The sequence below is a fragment of the Sceloporus occidentalis genome, unplaced genomic scaffold (genome assembly GCF_023333645.1).
Source record: "Sceloporus occidentalis isolate IW3139 unplaced genomic scaffold, rSceOcc1.0.p SCAF_15, whole genome shotgun sequence".
NCBI lineage: Eukaryota > Metazoa > Chordata > Lepidosauria > Squamata > Phrynosomatidae > Sceloporus > Sceloporus occidentalis.
In genome coordinates this window covers 3,503,802-3,521,319 of record NW_028316995.1, presented here as the reverse complement: position 1 = coordinate 3,521,319, position 17,518 = coordinate 3,503,802, and the positions used below count along the sequence as shown (strand labels likewise).

The 17,518-nt window shown below is 38.1% G+C and overlaps 1 protein-coding gene across 1 annotated transcript in view; it reads left to right on the top strand.

The window, feature by feature from the left end:
* Positions 1 to 17,518, top strand: part of LOC149303152 (S1 RNA-binding domain-containing protein 1-like) — a 69,578-nt gene that overhangs the window by 29,955 nt on the left and 22,105 nt on the right. The window contains exon 16 of the mRNA XM_089481354.1: positions 7,905 to 7,987. Coding sequence (XP_089337480.1) covers positions 7,905 to 7,987 — 83 coding nt within the window. The remainder of the gene's footprint in view (positions 1 to 7,904; positions 7,988 to 17,518) is intronic.

The following is a 17,518-nucleotide window of genomic DNA, read 5'->3' as shown; positions in this document are numbered from 1 at the left end:
GCATTGTATGAACAGGATACGTAGCAAAGGTCATATACCCTTAAAGTGCTTGGGAACTCTGTCTTTAAACAGTATTCACACAGGGATTCACACTGGGATGTACTCCACCTCAAACTTGTACCTCTTGTAATATACCCCAAGGTTTGGAAGCATGTTCCAGCAGGCTCCTACAAACCTTTTGTTTCTGTAAGTCCAAATGATGTGACTTGCTACTTGTTATGGCATGCTTACCCATTCTACAGAATACGATAGTTCTGTATAAATCAGCAGTTATAACAGTGTGTGAAGTAAGCGAGTGAAAGAGTCCTGTTATGGTGAATGAGATTTATTGGACGGTTCTGTTGTGGTGCCGTAGAACTTGGTAACGTGAAGTCCCTTCAGGGAGCTCATCCTCTCCTTTTCTGTGTTATTCTCTGCGGCCTCCTTTTAATCAGCGAGGAGCTGCTCTTATCGGGTCCGCACCTAGGCCAGTGAGACATCTAACTAATAACTGTGTTTCGGGTTAATGTGTCCAAAGATTAACTATAGGTTTTTGTTATGTTCTACTATATATATATGTACTTGGAGCCGTGTAGATATATACCCTACGTTATGGGATGAGAGTGATACTTAAGTGACCTGTAAACACTTTTAAAACTAAACGCAGCATCAACGTTATTCCTGGTGCCGCTAGATGCCCAGTCGTTCGTTCTTTGATCGTATAAAGATGTGCCTCGTTTATATAAAAGCCGCCACTGTGTAACATGTATTTGTGTGACTAAACCTTGGGAGGAAAAAATGAAATGACAGATCTCCTCAGGTTTATTTGTGTAACATACTAGTGAGTTCACTTTGTTTAAGTGGAAATGCACCAAAAAAGCGATTCTGTCACTTTTACCCAATATTACATTTCACGGTTTAGATCATATTTTATGTACTGGGGAAAAAATCCATTTAAATGTATTATTAATTTACCTCATACGGATGTTTCTTGCTTTACGTTGGTGCGATAGCCTGGATAACATTACCATTGTTTGAAGACTGGTTTTTGGACTCTTATATTCATATTCAACTTATTTTCTGCTTACGATGGGTTCATCAGAATATAAATTATTTTCCTAAATGTCTGGATGATTATTTCATGCTATTATATTATTTCTTCCTTTGTTTTCAGTGTCCATCTTCAATGGTATAATTGTCACCTCCACAGCTGTTAGCACTATTACATTAATTTATAAATTCTTCTTACAGCTTGGAATTGTTTGATTTTATTATTTTTCTTAAAAAGCCTGGAGCTATTTTACTTCAAGGAATCCGAGAGTTGTTGCTCATTTTATTTAATTTAACGTGTTCATATACCCTCCTTCTTGCCCCCTACCTACATACTACCCTTACAAAGGGTATTGGTGTGTATAAGTCCGTCGGTTCTAATTTTGTCAGGCCCTTTGAATGTATGGACTGTAAGAAGAAATAAAAGATAAAAATAAAGGCATTCTAAGCCGCTTTCACGAAGGGAGAGCAGTAACCACAGGGAAAGAATAATTCTGAAGATCCTGGGAACAGGAAGTTAAAATGGCTGCTCACATCCACAAAAGGTGTCCAATACATATGCAATACCTTTATTAATCCGTAATCACCATTGTATAGATTTATTTAAGCTACTGAACTGTAATATTTGTCATATGTAGGTTCTGTTTAGTAACTTGTCCTTAGCAACGAATGTGCTAGCGAAAGTTGAGATGTCTGAGAGCAAATTACCTCAGCCAACCTTTGTTGAGTCCCCATTGATGGGATCCAGCCGCAAATCGGCCAGCACATGTTAAATAAAAATATCCTAAGGTGTCGGATTGAGATAAAAATTGCCTTGATCAAGAAAATATATTCCCTTTAGCATGGCAGGCCTCTTGGTTTACAGTAAAGCTCCCAAAACCCACAACTTCAATTTATTTTTGGTAAGGTTTCCCCCAGTCACAGTAACATTCGTACAAAATATACACGTCATATTCTTTTATTTAAAAAATAGATATATCACTCCGTCTTATTTGGTGCCGTGTATAAAAGAGGGAATGAAACCAAGTTTCTGTCAAACATCACCTTGAGAAGATTCGTTATGGCAATGCTAATAAAGTCCATTTCTATATTTTTATTAGTTAGTGTCCAGCTGGGTGATTAAGACTCAGATTTTTATTCTGTTTGTCAGGGCAGCGTGGTATGGTGTCTGTCTAGTAGATTGGGCTAAGATAACCACATGGGACAGTCTTGAGTTTTGGGCACTGTACCGCAGAGTTAATATGAAATTCTAAGTCATGTTTATGGTAACATTTTTATGACATAATAATAGTATTTAAAAAATGGTGGTAGCCCCCTATGAAATAATGCACGTCCAGAACAGGAAGTGAATTGCAACTTCCTGTCTGGACAGAAAGATGAGTTTCTGATTTATTTTAAGTTGCAAACATTGTATGCCTTAATTTAGTAAACTAAACTGTCAAATGTATGTGACCTGCACTTTCATGCAACCGCGGCCTGGAACAAAAAAAGGCCAAACAGTCCTGGATCTGTTTAAGGTCCTGACAGCGTAATATCTATCTTTAGATCTTAGCTCTTAGTTAGTCGGGAGCCTGAAGCAGGCGAAGGAGACCGCAGTGTGCGCAGTGCTCAATGTGCCTTTCTGGTTTTGAAGTGATCAGTAAGCTACAGTTTTAAATATCAACAGAATTTCAGTTTAAACATGGTTTATGTGCTTAAAATAGAAGATCCTCCAGTTACTTTGGGAACCACTGGCAGGTCGGGATTGGTGGTTTCTTTTGGAGTCACTTGGAAGCCAACTCATTTTTTCCACTAATTACATACGTGAAGCAAATAAACGTTGTGCTCTTTATTTAGCAGAATTTTCATCACGCTTTCATACAATACCGTCATTATGCTAGCCAGCGTAGATCAAAAGTGCCAAACACGTTGAATATTTGCCCTGGCTGGTTATCAGAAGTATAAACTAACTTGATGCTGGCTTATTTCCGCGTGTGTGTATACGTGTTTGTGTGTGTATATGTGAGTCACGCAAAGGTTTTGGGTCACTTAGAAATGTCCTTGTTTTTGAAGGAAAAGCAATTTTTGTCCATTAAAATAACATGAAAAGGATCAGAAATCCAGCACAGATGGTGTTAATGTTGTAAATGATTATTGTAGCTGGAAACGGCTGATTTTTAATGGAATATTTTCATAGGGGTAGAGAGGCCCTTTATCACTCCCATCACTCCTGTGTTCCAATGGCACATTGTGTTCACTAATCCAAGTTATGGAGGCTTATTGATCGTTCGAAAACCCTTTTGCAATTATGTTACAACTGGAAATGCCCTTGTTTCCCATGAAAACAGCTAAGTGACCCCAAAGTTTTGAACGGTAGTGTATATTAGTTTTTATTTTTTTGCATTGATATAAAATCTTTGGCATCCAGTGTTGGTAAAATCCTAATGTTCAAAGATTTTACATTTATTGGTTATGGGAATGTTAAAGTGAGTGACCCAATTATATTTTTTTGTATTTCCAGAAAAAAAGACCACAGTATTTGATTTCTATTTTGTTTGACATTTTTATTCTGTGACTTTTGTTTTTATTTACTGACTGTATGTGGATCCTGTAGTCTTAAATGCATCTGTAGAGGTTGGAGGTAAAAATATTTTTTTTTCTTTCCATTATGGTTATATTTCCTGGCACATTTTGCCATTCAAGGTCATTCTACAGATATGTATCCCCATTTTTTTTCTTCACCTTAAGTTCGTATTAAACCGCTAGTAAATTTACCCTCAATTCCACCTTGTGTTTTAAATGTAATTTGTCGGCTCTGAAGTGCCAAGTAAAAAAAAATTATATATGTTTATCAGCGCTTCAGGAATTTTGAAATTTTCATGCAATAGAGCATTTCGAGGTATACGGAAATATCCCTAGATAGAGCCATACACATGTAAATTTCATATGTAAAGAAGCTTTTGGCCGAAGGACCATGCAAATGTAAAAGTCATGTAAGTATTGGAAACTGTAAGCACGGGCTGTGTTTGTTAGACTTTAATTTGATTGGCCACAAATTATCATTTTTATTATTTATTTATATAGCACCAACAATTTACGCAGCACTTCTTACAATATTGCTCCAAATTTTTTTTGTCTGGCTCCTAGAAGCCAACCAAATTTAGCGGCTCCTGCCACGTACGTGATGGCAGCTGGATTTTCGGTTTGCATTTTGGGAGTTATGTATGTAAAGTGCAAACTCTGAAAAGTAATATTAATATCATAGCAACTAATGGAGTGTTTTGCCAATTGGAACATCTCCCCTAGTTGTTATGGTGACCATTTTTAAACAATTTATACAACAATATTTTGTTTAGCGGAAGGGGTTGCTAGATTTGTTTGGGGGCTTCTGAATAGTGTTGTGTGCAGGGCGGAATAAAAAAAAAAAAAAGAGAGGGGGCGTAAGAAAAGAGCAAAAACAGGGAAAAGAGAAGAAAAAAAAGAATAAATGGACAGAGGGAGGAGGAAGCATGTGAATAAAACAAGAGGTGATCATAAACTGTTGTGTGTCTATATGTATATGTGTATATTTACTGTGTGTGTGTGTGTGTGTGTGTGTGTGTGTATATATATCTATCTATATACATACACATCTTACATATTTTCAAGTCTTTAAACTTTCTCATTAAAAGACAAAGCAAGCAAACAATCTGCAAACTGCTGTCTTTAGGGAGATTATGCTTTTGTGAATTGGGTATAAAAATGACATTCAAATAGCATTTAATTCAAAGGCAGTAATTGAGAAGGAAGCAGGGATCATATGTTTTTTGGCCTGTCTCAGAAACCTGTCTTCAAACTGCCACTATTACTGTCTGCTAAATCAACAATAACTTCAGAAATTTCCATCTTACCAAGCGGTGAACTTTGGAACCTTGGAAGGGAGCAAACACACATTCGCATGAGTCCTAAATTAATTCGATTAAAGAGTTGGAAGATCTTATTCAAGAAATATTGGAGAATGCCAACATCAGTTATCAGTTTTTAGCTCATTGTGTTAGTTGGGTGGATTAAAGTCACAGTTAAGGTTGAATATGTGAACTAACTCACTGCATTATAGCAGCCTCCATTAATCAGGATCCCCTCATGTGCATTTATCTCATTCCCTGCCCCTGATCCACTGTTTGGCTGCGTTAAGTGTGGACGATGACATTTTTTTTATTGTTTTATTTCTACATGTTCAAGAATACAAAGCTTGCCCCCCAAAGCCTGAATTCAAGGTCACACAGATTTAAAAAAAAAGTGGAGAACCACAAATTTTAGATTTTGGTTAAAATTCTGTAATCATTCAGATCCTGATGCATATATTTTCATAACGTCTCTGGATATGGCATCCGTCTATCTGGCGTAGTACTGCGTGTTCAGGTCTTCTAGATGGATCTTAATAGAGGGGGCTATATTTGGGCTATCAGGCTAGAACATGGATTTTATCTGTTCTCACAACTTTCTGGAGAATAAAAAAAACATTGTGACCTAAATGACATTGCAAGTGTATTCCTTTATGATCTCGAAACAAGAGTTGTAATTAAAACTTTTTTAATTTTTAGCCAACCCAGTTAGCCTATTTTAAACCATGCCGATCCAACCCTGAAATCCACTCTGTAGGGTTAAAACAGTTTTACATGATTAGGCTGGTCCTGTTTGCAATTCCTGTATCCCTCCCAAACATGCTAATTTACCCTAATCTAAAATCATGTAGCACACACTAAATAACTTAATCTAACATCATCTTACATCTGGTAAAGTTTAGAACAATTCATATGTTCTGCCATGGTTACAGCCCGCTGAAATATTACGAACCGAAGGGTAGTAGGCTACATAATAAAGTTCTTGAAAGTATTCATACAAAAAACAGAAAGTGTAATTTTTTTTTTGCTGCCAAAATGACTTGGAAGGTTCTGGTAATACTTATGGGGAGGACTGCAGAGAATAAAGGTGTATTATATACAAAAATCATTATTATTTTAAAAATATATATTGATATAATATACACTCATACAAACTTTACAGAAAAAACCCTTTATTTTATATATTTCATATATTTTATGATACATGTACATACAGCAGATAACTCAAAGTATAAGTTATATTGTTTCATTTTTTTTGTTTTTTAGAAAAATGTTTCGTTATTTGTTAACCTACCCACTTGCGTTCTGTTCTTCTCATGTTAGCTTATTGTATTGTATAAGTCAGTTGGATGCTGACGGAATGTGGATACTCAATCAAATACAATTTTATTTTTTTTTTCTATCCCCATTAAGTCCACTTTGGAACGGCTACTTGGTTCTTCAAGCTACACATATACATTTCCATCAGGAGAATCTAGACGTCCTCTTGCTTATTGCATTTTATATTTAAAAACTCTTTGCAGCAATTGGCTTCAGAAGTAGAACACATCATCTAGTTTCTAGAAAATGACATATCCAGATGTTTCCAAGATGGGCATTAGTTAATATCAGAAAAACAGCCACACGTCAATTGTGTTATTTCTAAAGGGGAACTATCTTTTTAAAATATCACTGTAACTGCGATAAGATGTGTCAGGATGGCCAATAAGTTTCCTTGATTAACCTACCGTATTTTTCGCTCTATAAGACGCACCTGCTGATAAGACGCACCTAGATTTTAGAGGAGAAAAAAAAGGAAAAAATATTTTGAGCTAAAAAATGGGCTAAAATATTTATTACAATAACTGAATAAGCTATGAACATAGTAAGACACACACAGTAAGACAGACACAGTAAGACACACACAGACACAGTGAGACACACACAGAGAGACACACACACACAGTAAGACACACACAGAGAGACACACACACACAGTAAGACACACACAGTAAGACCTCCCTCCCTAACCCCCCCTTCTCAGGATCTCCCCTCTAACTCCCTAACCCCCCCTTCTCAGGATCTCCCCTCTAACTCCCTAACCCCCCCCTTCTCAGGACCCCCCCCCCCCGCCCCGGTCACTTACCTTAAACTCCTGTGTTGGAAGCGTGAGGCGTTTGTCTCGGGTGCCGGCGCTTCACTGCTGAGCGCCGGCGTCTGACGTCATATGCCGGCGCCCAGCGTAAAGCGCCGGCACCCGAGACAAACGCTTCCAACACAGGAGTTGAAGCGCTGAGGCAGGCGGCGGTGGCGGTGGCGGTGGCGGCCGCCGCCAGCAAAGGATTCCTGTATATCTGTCAGGCAGGGGGGCCCGAGAGTTGCCGAGCGGTTGTCTTCAGCAACCGCTCGGCACCCCTTGGGCCCCCCTGACTGGCAGAAATCCAGGACTCCTCTGCTGGCGGCCGCCGCCGCCTGCCTCAGTTGCGACCCCGGATTTATCGGCGTATAACACGCAGGTAGGGTTTAAGCTCCGGATTTTAGTTAAAAAAGTGCGTGTTATACGCCGATAAATACGGTATATCGTTGCCCCCCCCCCTCCCTCCCTCCCTGCGTGCATCTTCGCTCCATAAGACGCGGCTGATTTTTCATCCTACTTTGGGAGGAAAAAAACTGCGTCTTATGGAGCGAAAAATACGGTAATCATTACATTGCTTAATCTACTGGGTGTTCTATAATCTAAATTATGGTTAATACCTCACAGGATCCATACAGCTGTCCACAGTAGAAATATTCTTTGTGATAGCTGCTCGCCATAGATAACTTTTTTTTTTTTTTACACTTTGGTTGTAATATGACCTTTTTACACTAAAAGCAGGGGGTTTCCCAGAACATGTTTGCCTGTTTTGAAGGAACCCCTTATTACTGGAATTATATTAAGTAGTAGTCTGAATGAGGAAATCACCAGCTCCCTTAATTATACAGCATTGCCTTTCGCATAAAAACCACATTTGTTTTCCCAATTTTGTTTTCCAGTTTCCATAGCAAGACGTGTACAAGATCCATTAGCTGAGCTTGTGAAAATTGAGCCGAAGCATATTGGAGTTGGAATGTACCAGGTAACGTATTGCAGACCATATAACCTTGGTATATATCCATCACAGTCAAGCAGGACTACAACACTTTATAATTAAAAATCACACACTTATATTTTTTTTAAAGAAATATTTTGTTTTGGGAATTAATAAACATAGGGTGTATATATTTTTGGGTCTTTATAGAAATTGTTTTCCTTTCTTTGTTGTGCTGGTTTCACAAATGGCTTCTGCGAGATTTATTGTCTATAAAAAAAAATCAGATCAGACCCAGTAATCTGATCTTCAGAGCCTTCTCTCTTTTCACATCATTACAGCCCTGGGATTTCAGCACTTTGTGTGTAGTCCTATTGATCCTGTCTATTAAAGTTATAGACCATAGTTGTTCTTTGTTCTAAACACCCATATTCAAGATCTGGAAGACTTCAATGCATGTCTGCATTTGTTACCGTTTGAGGACTAGGTTAACATTTAGGCGTTAATAGTGGCACTGCTAGTATTCACAGTCGAGCAAAAGGCAAATCATTATAGTAAATCATAGTTTATCCTTTGGTTAAAAGTATGGTTGTTTTGCATTACAGAAATGAAAGATAATTTGAAATTTAGCCACTAAAAATTGTTCAGCCCAAAGGTTTTCAATGATTTTTTGTGTTCTAAAGCTTGACAAAGTTCCAGTAGAACAAAATATTGGCCCCTTACTATTAATAGTAAAGAACTGTACTGGCTAACTGAGGTGGTCAAGTCAGGTGTTGGCATGGCGCAAACCAAGCAACAATTGCCAACCAGGTACAGATATGTTTATCTGGAAGGAGGGGAGGAATGGTAGCCTGTTTGGCTCCAGTTCCCACTCCTTTTCTTAAATGCTTTACCTCCGCAGGAATTGATATTGTGTACATCGACATTGATGATGCTTCTTTCCTAGACTCAGCTATGACTAGAGCTGGCCATTGCTGCCAAGTTTTCTTGATTACAGGCAGGTTCTGTGCCAAAGCACTTCATTATCATTTGTGCACATGCCCTGGCATCTTGCCAGTCCAATTCTCTTGGACACGTGTACTCCTTAAGACAACGTCTTTACGGGCTAGGTTCTTATCCACTGATGAATCTTCTGGCCCCTCTCCTCCTTTTGTCTCCCCTATAGTTGGGGGTTGTACCAAGCATCTGATGTTCACAGAGAGACAGTGCTTTGTTACATTCCTATATGTACATTGCCTGTTTTGTTGTTGGAGCTGGTGATTGTGGCTCCTTTTCATTTGTGATCATGTCCACTAAGGAAAATGATAACATCTTGCCTGTGATAAAACTTAACCAGATACTTATTAGAAGAAACTGTGTACTTCATGCTGAAACCGGTTCTTCGAAATCTGTGACATAACTGGTGGAAAATTTGAAAGTTTATCCACCTTGGAGCAGTTCTGGAGTTTTTAGCCATCAGTTTCTCAATCTTTCCCACAATTTCCTTAACTTTCTTCTACCTTCATCCTGAGAATTTTTCAGAACCTGAAGAATATAATTTTGAAGGAGACTCCTGATCAGCTGCTGATAATGGGCATTTTCAAGAGAGTACTTCATTTTCTCCTGTTGAATAATCATTTATTTCTACTGTGAAATTAGTTATGGCAATTAAAGATGAATTAAAGAAACCTGAAGATCAGGAAGAACTGCTGTTTAGGGAAGAAATTTCTAGTATTTCCTTTTCACAAAGCCATACAGAATGTCCTTCTGGAAGAATGGTGTCAGGAACCAATTTTTCGCTGCCTGAACCATGGCTTTTTTATACCTGTGGTGTTTACATCTGCGACCACTAGTGGCCACCCTCCGCCCTCTGGAGCACTCAGAACTCAGGTGTGCCTTGTTACCTGGGTTGAGCCCTAGTCTATATCCAGCTGGGCCTTGTTACCTGGATTACCCTGCCTTTATGAACCTGCCCTGCCCTTCAGTCAGGGCCTTTGTATTGAAGTCTATGGACCTTACCTGCTGTGGCTCTGCACCTGTACTGTTCCTGGTTCCCTGCTTTGTGTCCCTCCAAGCGGACTCCCTGCTTTGTGTCCCTCCAAGCGGACTCCCTGCTTTGTGTCCTTCCAAGTGGGCTGTGTGCCTTTCCGTGCCCTTCCAAGCGGGCTCCCTGTCAAAAGACTTATTACCGGTATTTATTTTGCCATACGTCCGGTTTCTTGCTTTGACTGTATTACCCTTATTTGCTAGTCCTGTTATTTACATAAAATACACTGCATTACCTGGAATTCTGCTTGTGGGTTACATACTGAACCCCAAGTATCCCCCGCGCATGGGCTCCTACCCGACCTGATCACCCGAGTCCTGACAAATGGAGGCATCCTGCGAGGAATTTTCAGGCGATTGTGTAAGCTTTTTACCTTTGATCCTCTCTGTTTCTCCAATGCAGTGGATAACAAGAAGTAACAGGCATTGGAAAGATTATTTGGGGGCAACATTTTTTTTTATTGTAGTACTGTGTTTTGAAAGAAAATACTACCAGAGAAAGAGCTTTTGTGTCTGCTACCATGGAATTAGTAAGGAAAATCCAAATTTCTCCTCTTTTATTGTAATATTAAATTGTACAGATCTAATGCGGCTAGTAGTGCGGATTTATCGAATATACTTAGTACTTAGTATATTCTTAGGGTGTTTGCTTCCAAAGGTTAGCCAACAATCAACAGATAGAAGTTGTTAGAAAATAAAGTAAAGAACAAGAAAAAGAACAATTTGGAAATCACAAAATATACAGTATAATAGAGGGACCAATTGTCCAATTAATTTCATGCAGTCTGTGCAATCCTGTGTGGAGGATCTGATTTCCTTACAGTGTAGACATTTGATATTGTGGTGATGCTCCATAATGCTAATTGATTAATGGCTGGACACTTTTATGTAATCTAGCACAGTTGTTAACATATTTATTGTATTCCTACCAGACATTTGTCGTTCTAAATGGCATACTTGTTCGGATCGGTATTAAGTCCTCTAACTTAGTATTTAACCTTTCAGAGCTCAGTTTAGTTGATGTTAAATTTAAAAAAAAAACCTACAAAGAGGCAAATACTTGGGTCAGAAATAGTTGCCCAGACGTCTGTGTGGTTTTAGAAGAGCAGCGGTCAGGCTGGGCTGAGTCATTTTGCACAGATGAACGTGTAATGGTGTAAAGAAATAGAGTATCAGGCATGAATAAAATAGAATAGCCTATCACCAAATAAAAGAGATTTTGTCTCCTACCTTCTTGAAACCGCCAAAAGAAACTGGATATAGAGCATTAAAATGGAAGTTTAGCATGACCGTGTGCTGTAATATTTAGAGAAAAAAAATCTAAAAAATAGGAGGATTAGTGTTATTCACGGTTTAGGCAACCTCTGGCCTGTAAACTGTTTAGGACTGTAACTCCCTTCATGCTATAAGAGCTTACATTTAGGGCTTTGCTTGTTTCTTATCACACGTTACATGGGAACACATCACATACTCTAAAATAGCCATGTGCTGTGAATATGATATTCATAAAGTGTTTTACGTTTTCCACCATTATTTGTAGTCCTTTTAAAATTAAGTGGACCCAAAGCTCCCTTTTATAGGTTAGCTTGTAATGCCGGGAGTTGCTTCCAAACCTCTCTGTGCTGACTGCTTTATGGCAGTACTTGTGGAGTCCTTGTTAAATATCTTCTCCACCGACCAATTTAAGCCCGTCGACCTGGCTCCTGCTGGAGATGATACCTTTTTTTGGGCCTGCCCTATTTTCTATTATCCTGCCATGTGTACAGAATGATACAATGTATGCAATCAGTTGTAAATATTGCGGGACACCCTGTACTCTTTATTTTCATTATTTTATTTACTGGTCTGTGATGGTAGCTCTCAAACATCACATCATACAGTGCGTAGTTAATTAAGCTCGCCTGACTTTGCTTTTGGGTAATATTTTTTATTTCTTTGGTTGATGTTCCATATAAATCGGATAACGTTCTAAACCAAATTCTGAAACACTGGATTGTCTATTTTTTAAATACAGGAAATAGTTTGTAAACTGAATAGAAGCGTATATTTAAAGCAGCCATCACTGCATCAAACACCAGGGTGTCCCAAGGATTTACATAAGGGAAAACGTGGCAGGTGTCAATGTCAAGGTGTCAGAGATTACTTTTTTTTCTGTTTAGCGTCAAAATCGATGCTCCTGTTCCGTATACTTTGTTGACGAGAACTCTCTTCGTGTAGCTTTAATCTGCATACAGGTGCTTGGAGTCCCCTTGTATAATTTTATGGTTTTCCAGGCTCAGATATTGTCCACTACACATGAACATTAATGAATTAGGATGGATGAAACCGTCATCAATCAGAGTTCAGTTTTCCTGCTGGTTGTGTGTCTGGTGAAATTAAAGTGCCCCGTTGTGTTGCTGGTCAACAAGTTCCCATTGGTATCCATTGAGGTCAACAAGAAGCAACTCACAGGTTCTCACACATTTTCAGTAGCTTTTTGTAATTAGAAATAGCCAACTCTAGATTTACAGCTCTAGTGTACAGCTGTATACAAAATACTATATGGATATAAGGATATACAAGGTGGTAGGAAGAGCAGTCATGAAATATTTGGCGGGGAACCCCAACCAATTTTTTGTTTATCACTTACATCAGATTAAAAATACATTTTAACAAAAGGTGCGGTTTTCTTAAATAAAGAGTTCTAGTTTTGGATAGTATAAACACCCTGACTCCTTATCATAGTACCTATGATGCGGACATCCTGTTAATGAAGTCTATGGAGGGAAGGATTTCATTGGACATCAGGAAATGTCTTCAAGATTGTAAACTTGCGAGCCGGGCTCTCTCCACCTTATATATCGGGTTATCTTCATCTGTCAATTCTCGTCTGGTCTTACCCCTTGAATATATGTATTGTATTAAGCGCTGTGTAAATTTTTGCCGCTATATAAATAAAAGGTAATAATAAATGGCACGCTGTGGTGCTGTAGCATGGCAAATCACTCAAAATATCAGATGATGGACTACAATGTCAGCCTTCAGGTCTGCAGAAAAGGAGGTTTATTGGAACAAAATGAAATAAAACCAAATTTTCATCAATGGTAATCTGCATTACGGTATACAGCACCGTATTTTATGCTCATGGCACTTCCCCTAAAGACGGCTTTTACATCCCACTGGATTTCATAAAATGTGGTAAAAGTGTGGGGGTGGAATGCCCACTTAATTTAGAACAAAAAAAGAATGACTCTTTATATTTGCTGATTTTGGGCTTTTATTTCAGAACACTATGCAATGTACTTTAAATACTGTGTTGTGTTGGCATGTTCAGGCTACACAAAGCTAGTGCCATTAGAAGGATGGAATGTGCTTGTGGTTTGTTGTGCCAAGATGACCGTATGCCAGACATTACAAAACCAACAAGTGTTTGACTTTAAATATTTGGATGAGTGGGTGAGACAATGCACATCAATTCCAGAAACACACATTAAAAATACATAATCATATTTTCTTGGTTCCTGACCTATTTGGAACCCTCTGCAGTCAAGCCACAATCCCTTTCAAGAATCATTTTAAATCATAATTAAATATGAGCTGATATAGTTTTCTAAGTTTAAGACATTAAATGACATACAAGTCAGTAATTTATATGCCTGTAACACATTTATTAGGATCATTTTAGTGGCAGAAGCCTGAATATACTTTTTATTTTTTTATACATTATTAAATAAAACTTGATTGAAACCCAAGGAGTTATAAAAATACAACTGAACTTCAAGCCCTTAAATGATTACTGGATTATTATAAAAATGTTTGGTCACATATGCTTAACTACTGTATAATGTATGTAGAATATACAGGTGTTTTTTTTTTTGCCTTCTTCAACAAGATTGAACCTGATGGACTTAATTGTGTCTTTTTCCAACCTGTTAGAAGCGCCACGTAAATTGTTGGCGCTATATACGTAAAACAACATAAAACATGGAAATTTAATGCCATCAGTTTCTATCGCTATATACTTAACACAAAATATTGTAATAAATACGCACCAATATTGCATCTGATACGGTTCTCTTCTTGACCTGTATTAGATGGGACGTTTAACCATCTTGCCTACTGCTCTTCTGGGATGGACTGACAATACTGTATACACATCTTCGAATACAGCGTCAGTCTTGTCTATCAAGAAAACCCGACGCCCTGCAGAGTTTTACTTTCATTTTTATTCTGGCCACAATCAAGGTTTTTTAGCAAATATAAGAAATATTGTTTTAGAAACTAACATCGTGTTTTATTAGATAATTATTAATATCTGTGACCTTTCTCTCAATCAACTACACAAATATACAATTTCTTGTATGTCAGCCATTGTCTAAGATTTCATCTGCGTCCTGCTTTCCATTACATAGTATGATTTATATGAAATCAATTTAATAGCTACTCCAAGCAGAAATTAAAAGCCACCTAATCCAGATTTACGCTGTTTGCTTTCACAACTGCAAGTCATAAGTAATTAATTTTCCTTGGAAAATTAGTTCTGTTACCATTCCCAGTAGCATCATATGTTGACACAAGGTTATAGATAGTTTAATATTTTTCTTCGGCCTGTTAGCCTCAACTTCGCAAGACCTTAAATCAAAACAAATATACGTTCGCTCAACTGCAAATAATTCGGGCTTATTTCAAATGAATGTTGTCTTTATTTTTGGCCATCCAAGATATGGTTCCTAAAATGATGTGAAAACCTTACTGAAAAGTGAACTTCCAACCTACGGGGAAAATTATATTTTTCTCGGGCTGAAAAAGGTTTATAGAGATCTGTCAGTCTAGGCTTTAACTCAATCCCCTGTTATGTTTGTTATTTTTGAAGTTTAGTGTATAAAGGTTCTATGTTTTTGTGGCTTAGTAGATGGTTTGTATGTTATGTCACTTGCCCCTTATTCCACAGGCTAAAGTACAGAGTGAAAACTACATTACCCTTTCTTAATTTGGTGAGGGTGGCATCTGGCATGATTATGTTAATCTTCAATGTTGATCACATATCCATGTTTTTAAAGCATGGTGGTCCAGCTGGGATTATGTAACCTTGATGCAGCCTACAGAGTCTTTCATGAGCATACCTGGGAACTTCCCCCACCCACGTTGTATGGTTGGGTAGAGCTGGACTTAGAGAGGCTGGAATGAAGCGCATCAGAGCTAATGATGGGCAGTGGGCAACACGTTGAACTAGAGAGGGGAATAGGTGGAGCCAGATGCTATCACCACCACCGCCAAGAAGTTAAAAGAACCAGTGGCTTGTCAATCACCCTGAGCATTCCCAAACTGCCTGGCAAACTTATAGGTTCTAAGTGTAATTTCTTAAACAAACCCTAACACTGTATGGGTCTCTCACCGGCTTACTATGAAGCCATCAGTAGCTGTAGACATTGTCCAGCAGTGAAGGGTCTTCCTGAATTGCCACCAAGACCAAGGGTTTTCAGTTACCTTATCCAGGTTGTTAGGTCATGAGGGTCAAGGTTTCCCTTTCAGAAGGAATCTCAAAGCCTATATATAAAAAAAACAAATCAAAACTCAGACTAATTAACATTAGAATTACAGCTACATAGGTGTCGGATAAAATAATATAGTTCTGTTTATCTGGGTTTTCTCCCTAACCCACCATCTAATAGAAATCATTTTATCATCTCATCTCATTCATGTTTCCTTCTGTTTTGTTAGCTGCAAATGTACCATGTGCAGAATAAGTAGAACCCGCTCTGTCTCGTGTACTGATATATGATAAAAGCTGTCACAGCCACCAGTGCATTCTTTACATAACTAGTCTACGTGCTATAAACTGAGAAACGTCCTACCTAAAATGAATAGAATTGTTTGTGTTAAAGATAATTGATTTGGTCCAAGACGTATTTTGAGTGCACACTGACCTGCATTGTGCCTGAGTCTTAAAAAAACGTTGTCATGTGTCTGCACCGTATATCATGCGTGCAACATTTGTCCCTAAGATGAATCTGGTGCTTGTCAGTCTCTGTACATGGAATGTGTAGCTGTTCAGTACACGCAGTTGGCACATTAACCCAGCACAAGACATATGGCCATGCAATTTCTCTCCTGGCCATGTTTGTTCATTCATTTTAAAAACTCTTTATATTGCATTAATCACTATAAGTGCAAGAAGTAACTTAAGTTTCTTGATTTACATTTGCCAAGAGTCTAGATTTCCTTGGGCTGTGTTGGGTGTTGTATTTGACTAGGTAATTTCGTTTTGGTTAACACGGTAAAACACCCTTAGGAAAGCAACCATGTAATGGCAAAAACATGACACATAAGAAAATAAGACCAGACAATGCTCACTAATGTATAAATAACATTTGGCCACCAAGAGTCCTATTATAACTGACAGTCATCCTATCGCGTTTGGCTTTCTTAGTCTTAAAGTCAGTCAAAACGAACTTAGACAAAGCCAAGTGAATACCAGTTTCCACAGCACGGGGGCTATTTTTTCAGAGAATCTAATTCGTACCAGATGTTGTGTGAAGACCTAGAAGTTATTTCTGCCAAGCATCTCATCAGAGGTCAGAGTTCTGGGCTACGGGCCCTGCTTGAATTCTTTCACAAATTGCTATTCAGTGAGGTTTTTAATCCTAATGGAAAGAATAATGTGCTTGTAAATCCTGCAGTTATAAAAAAAAACAAAAAACATATGATACGTACATCAAATCACTACATACATCATTTCAGAAACGCGGGACACTGATCATCATGTTGAAGTTCTTCTACAATCTGTTTGCATTATCAGCCGGTAATTCCCACCGAGGTGCGCAGCAGTAAAGTGCGTATAACTGCATTTTTAAATGCTATCTTATGTACTAGATTTGGGTTTTCCAATATAGTTTTGACATTCCAGAAATATCAATTGATGTCAATTGGCCGTCGTGTTTCACTGTAAAATGGGTTACTATCAAAGGTGCCTGTCATATTTTGCTGAGATTAGTGAAGCAAAGGTTCATTCATAAAAAAAAAAAAAAGGATTGTTTCTTTAATGTATCCTCCTTTATTTTGTACCTTGGTATAGTGTAAATGTCTATAATGGGAAAGTTTTCTACATACCCCTGCATATGGCCAGTGAACAGTAAATATACACGGGCAGGGCTACGCAGTAACATTCTTTTTTGAAGGACATTTGACTAAGTTCTCCATATGCAACAATGACTTCCACAGGCCTCGTCCAAGACACTGGTGTCCAGGAATGGACACTTTGTCTATTCTAGGTTAGGGTTACATGGATAAAGCTCCAAAAAATGTGTTTTCTTATTTGAAGTCCCTCTTTTTTCCCCAAATTACAAGCTAGAGCCATGTTTAAGACTATTGACTTCTCCGCCAAGGCTGTGTGTTGACATGTTTGGATACCCCTTATCTATCACGGAGTGTATTGGACATGTTATAGAATATCACTGTAGATTTCTTTATGGTTTTGCTTATTTTTCATCTCACTAGCTTTGGGCGTATGCCGAGTGTGACTTTGTGTCATTGCTCGTAGCTCTAGCCATCCATATTAAATTAATTAGTTGAAAA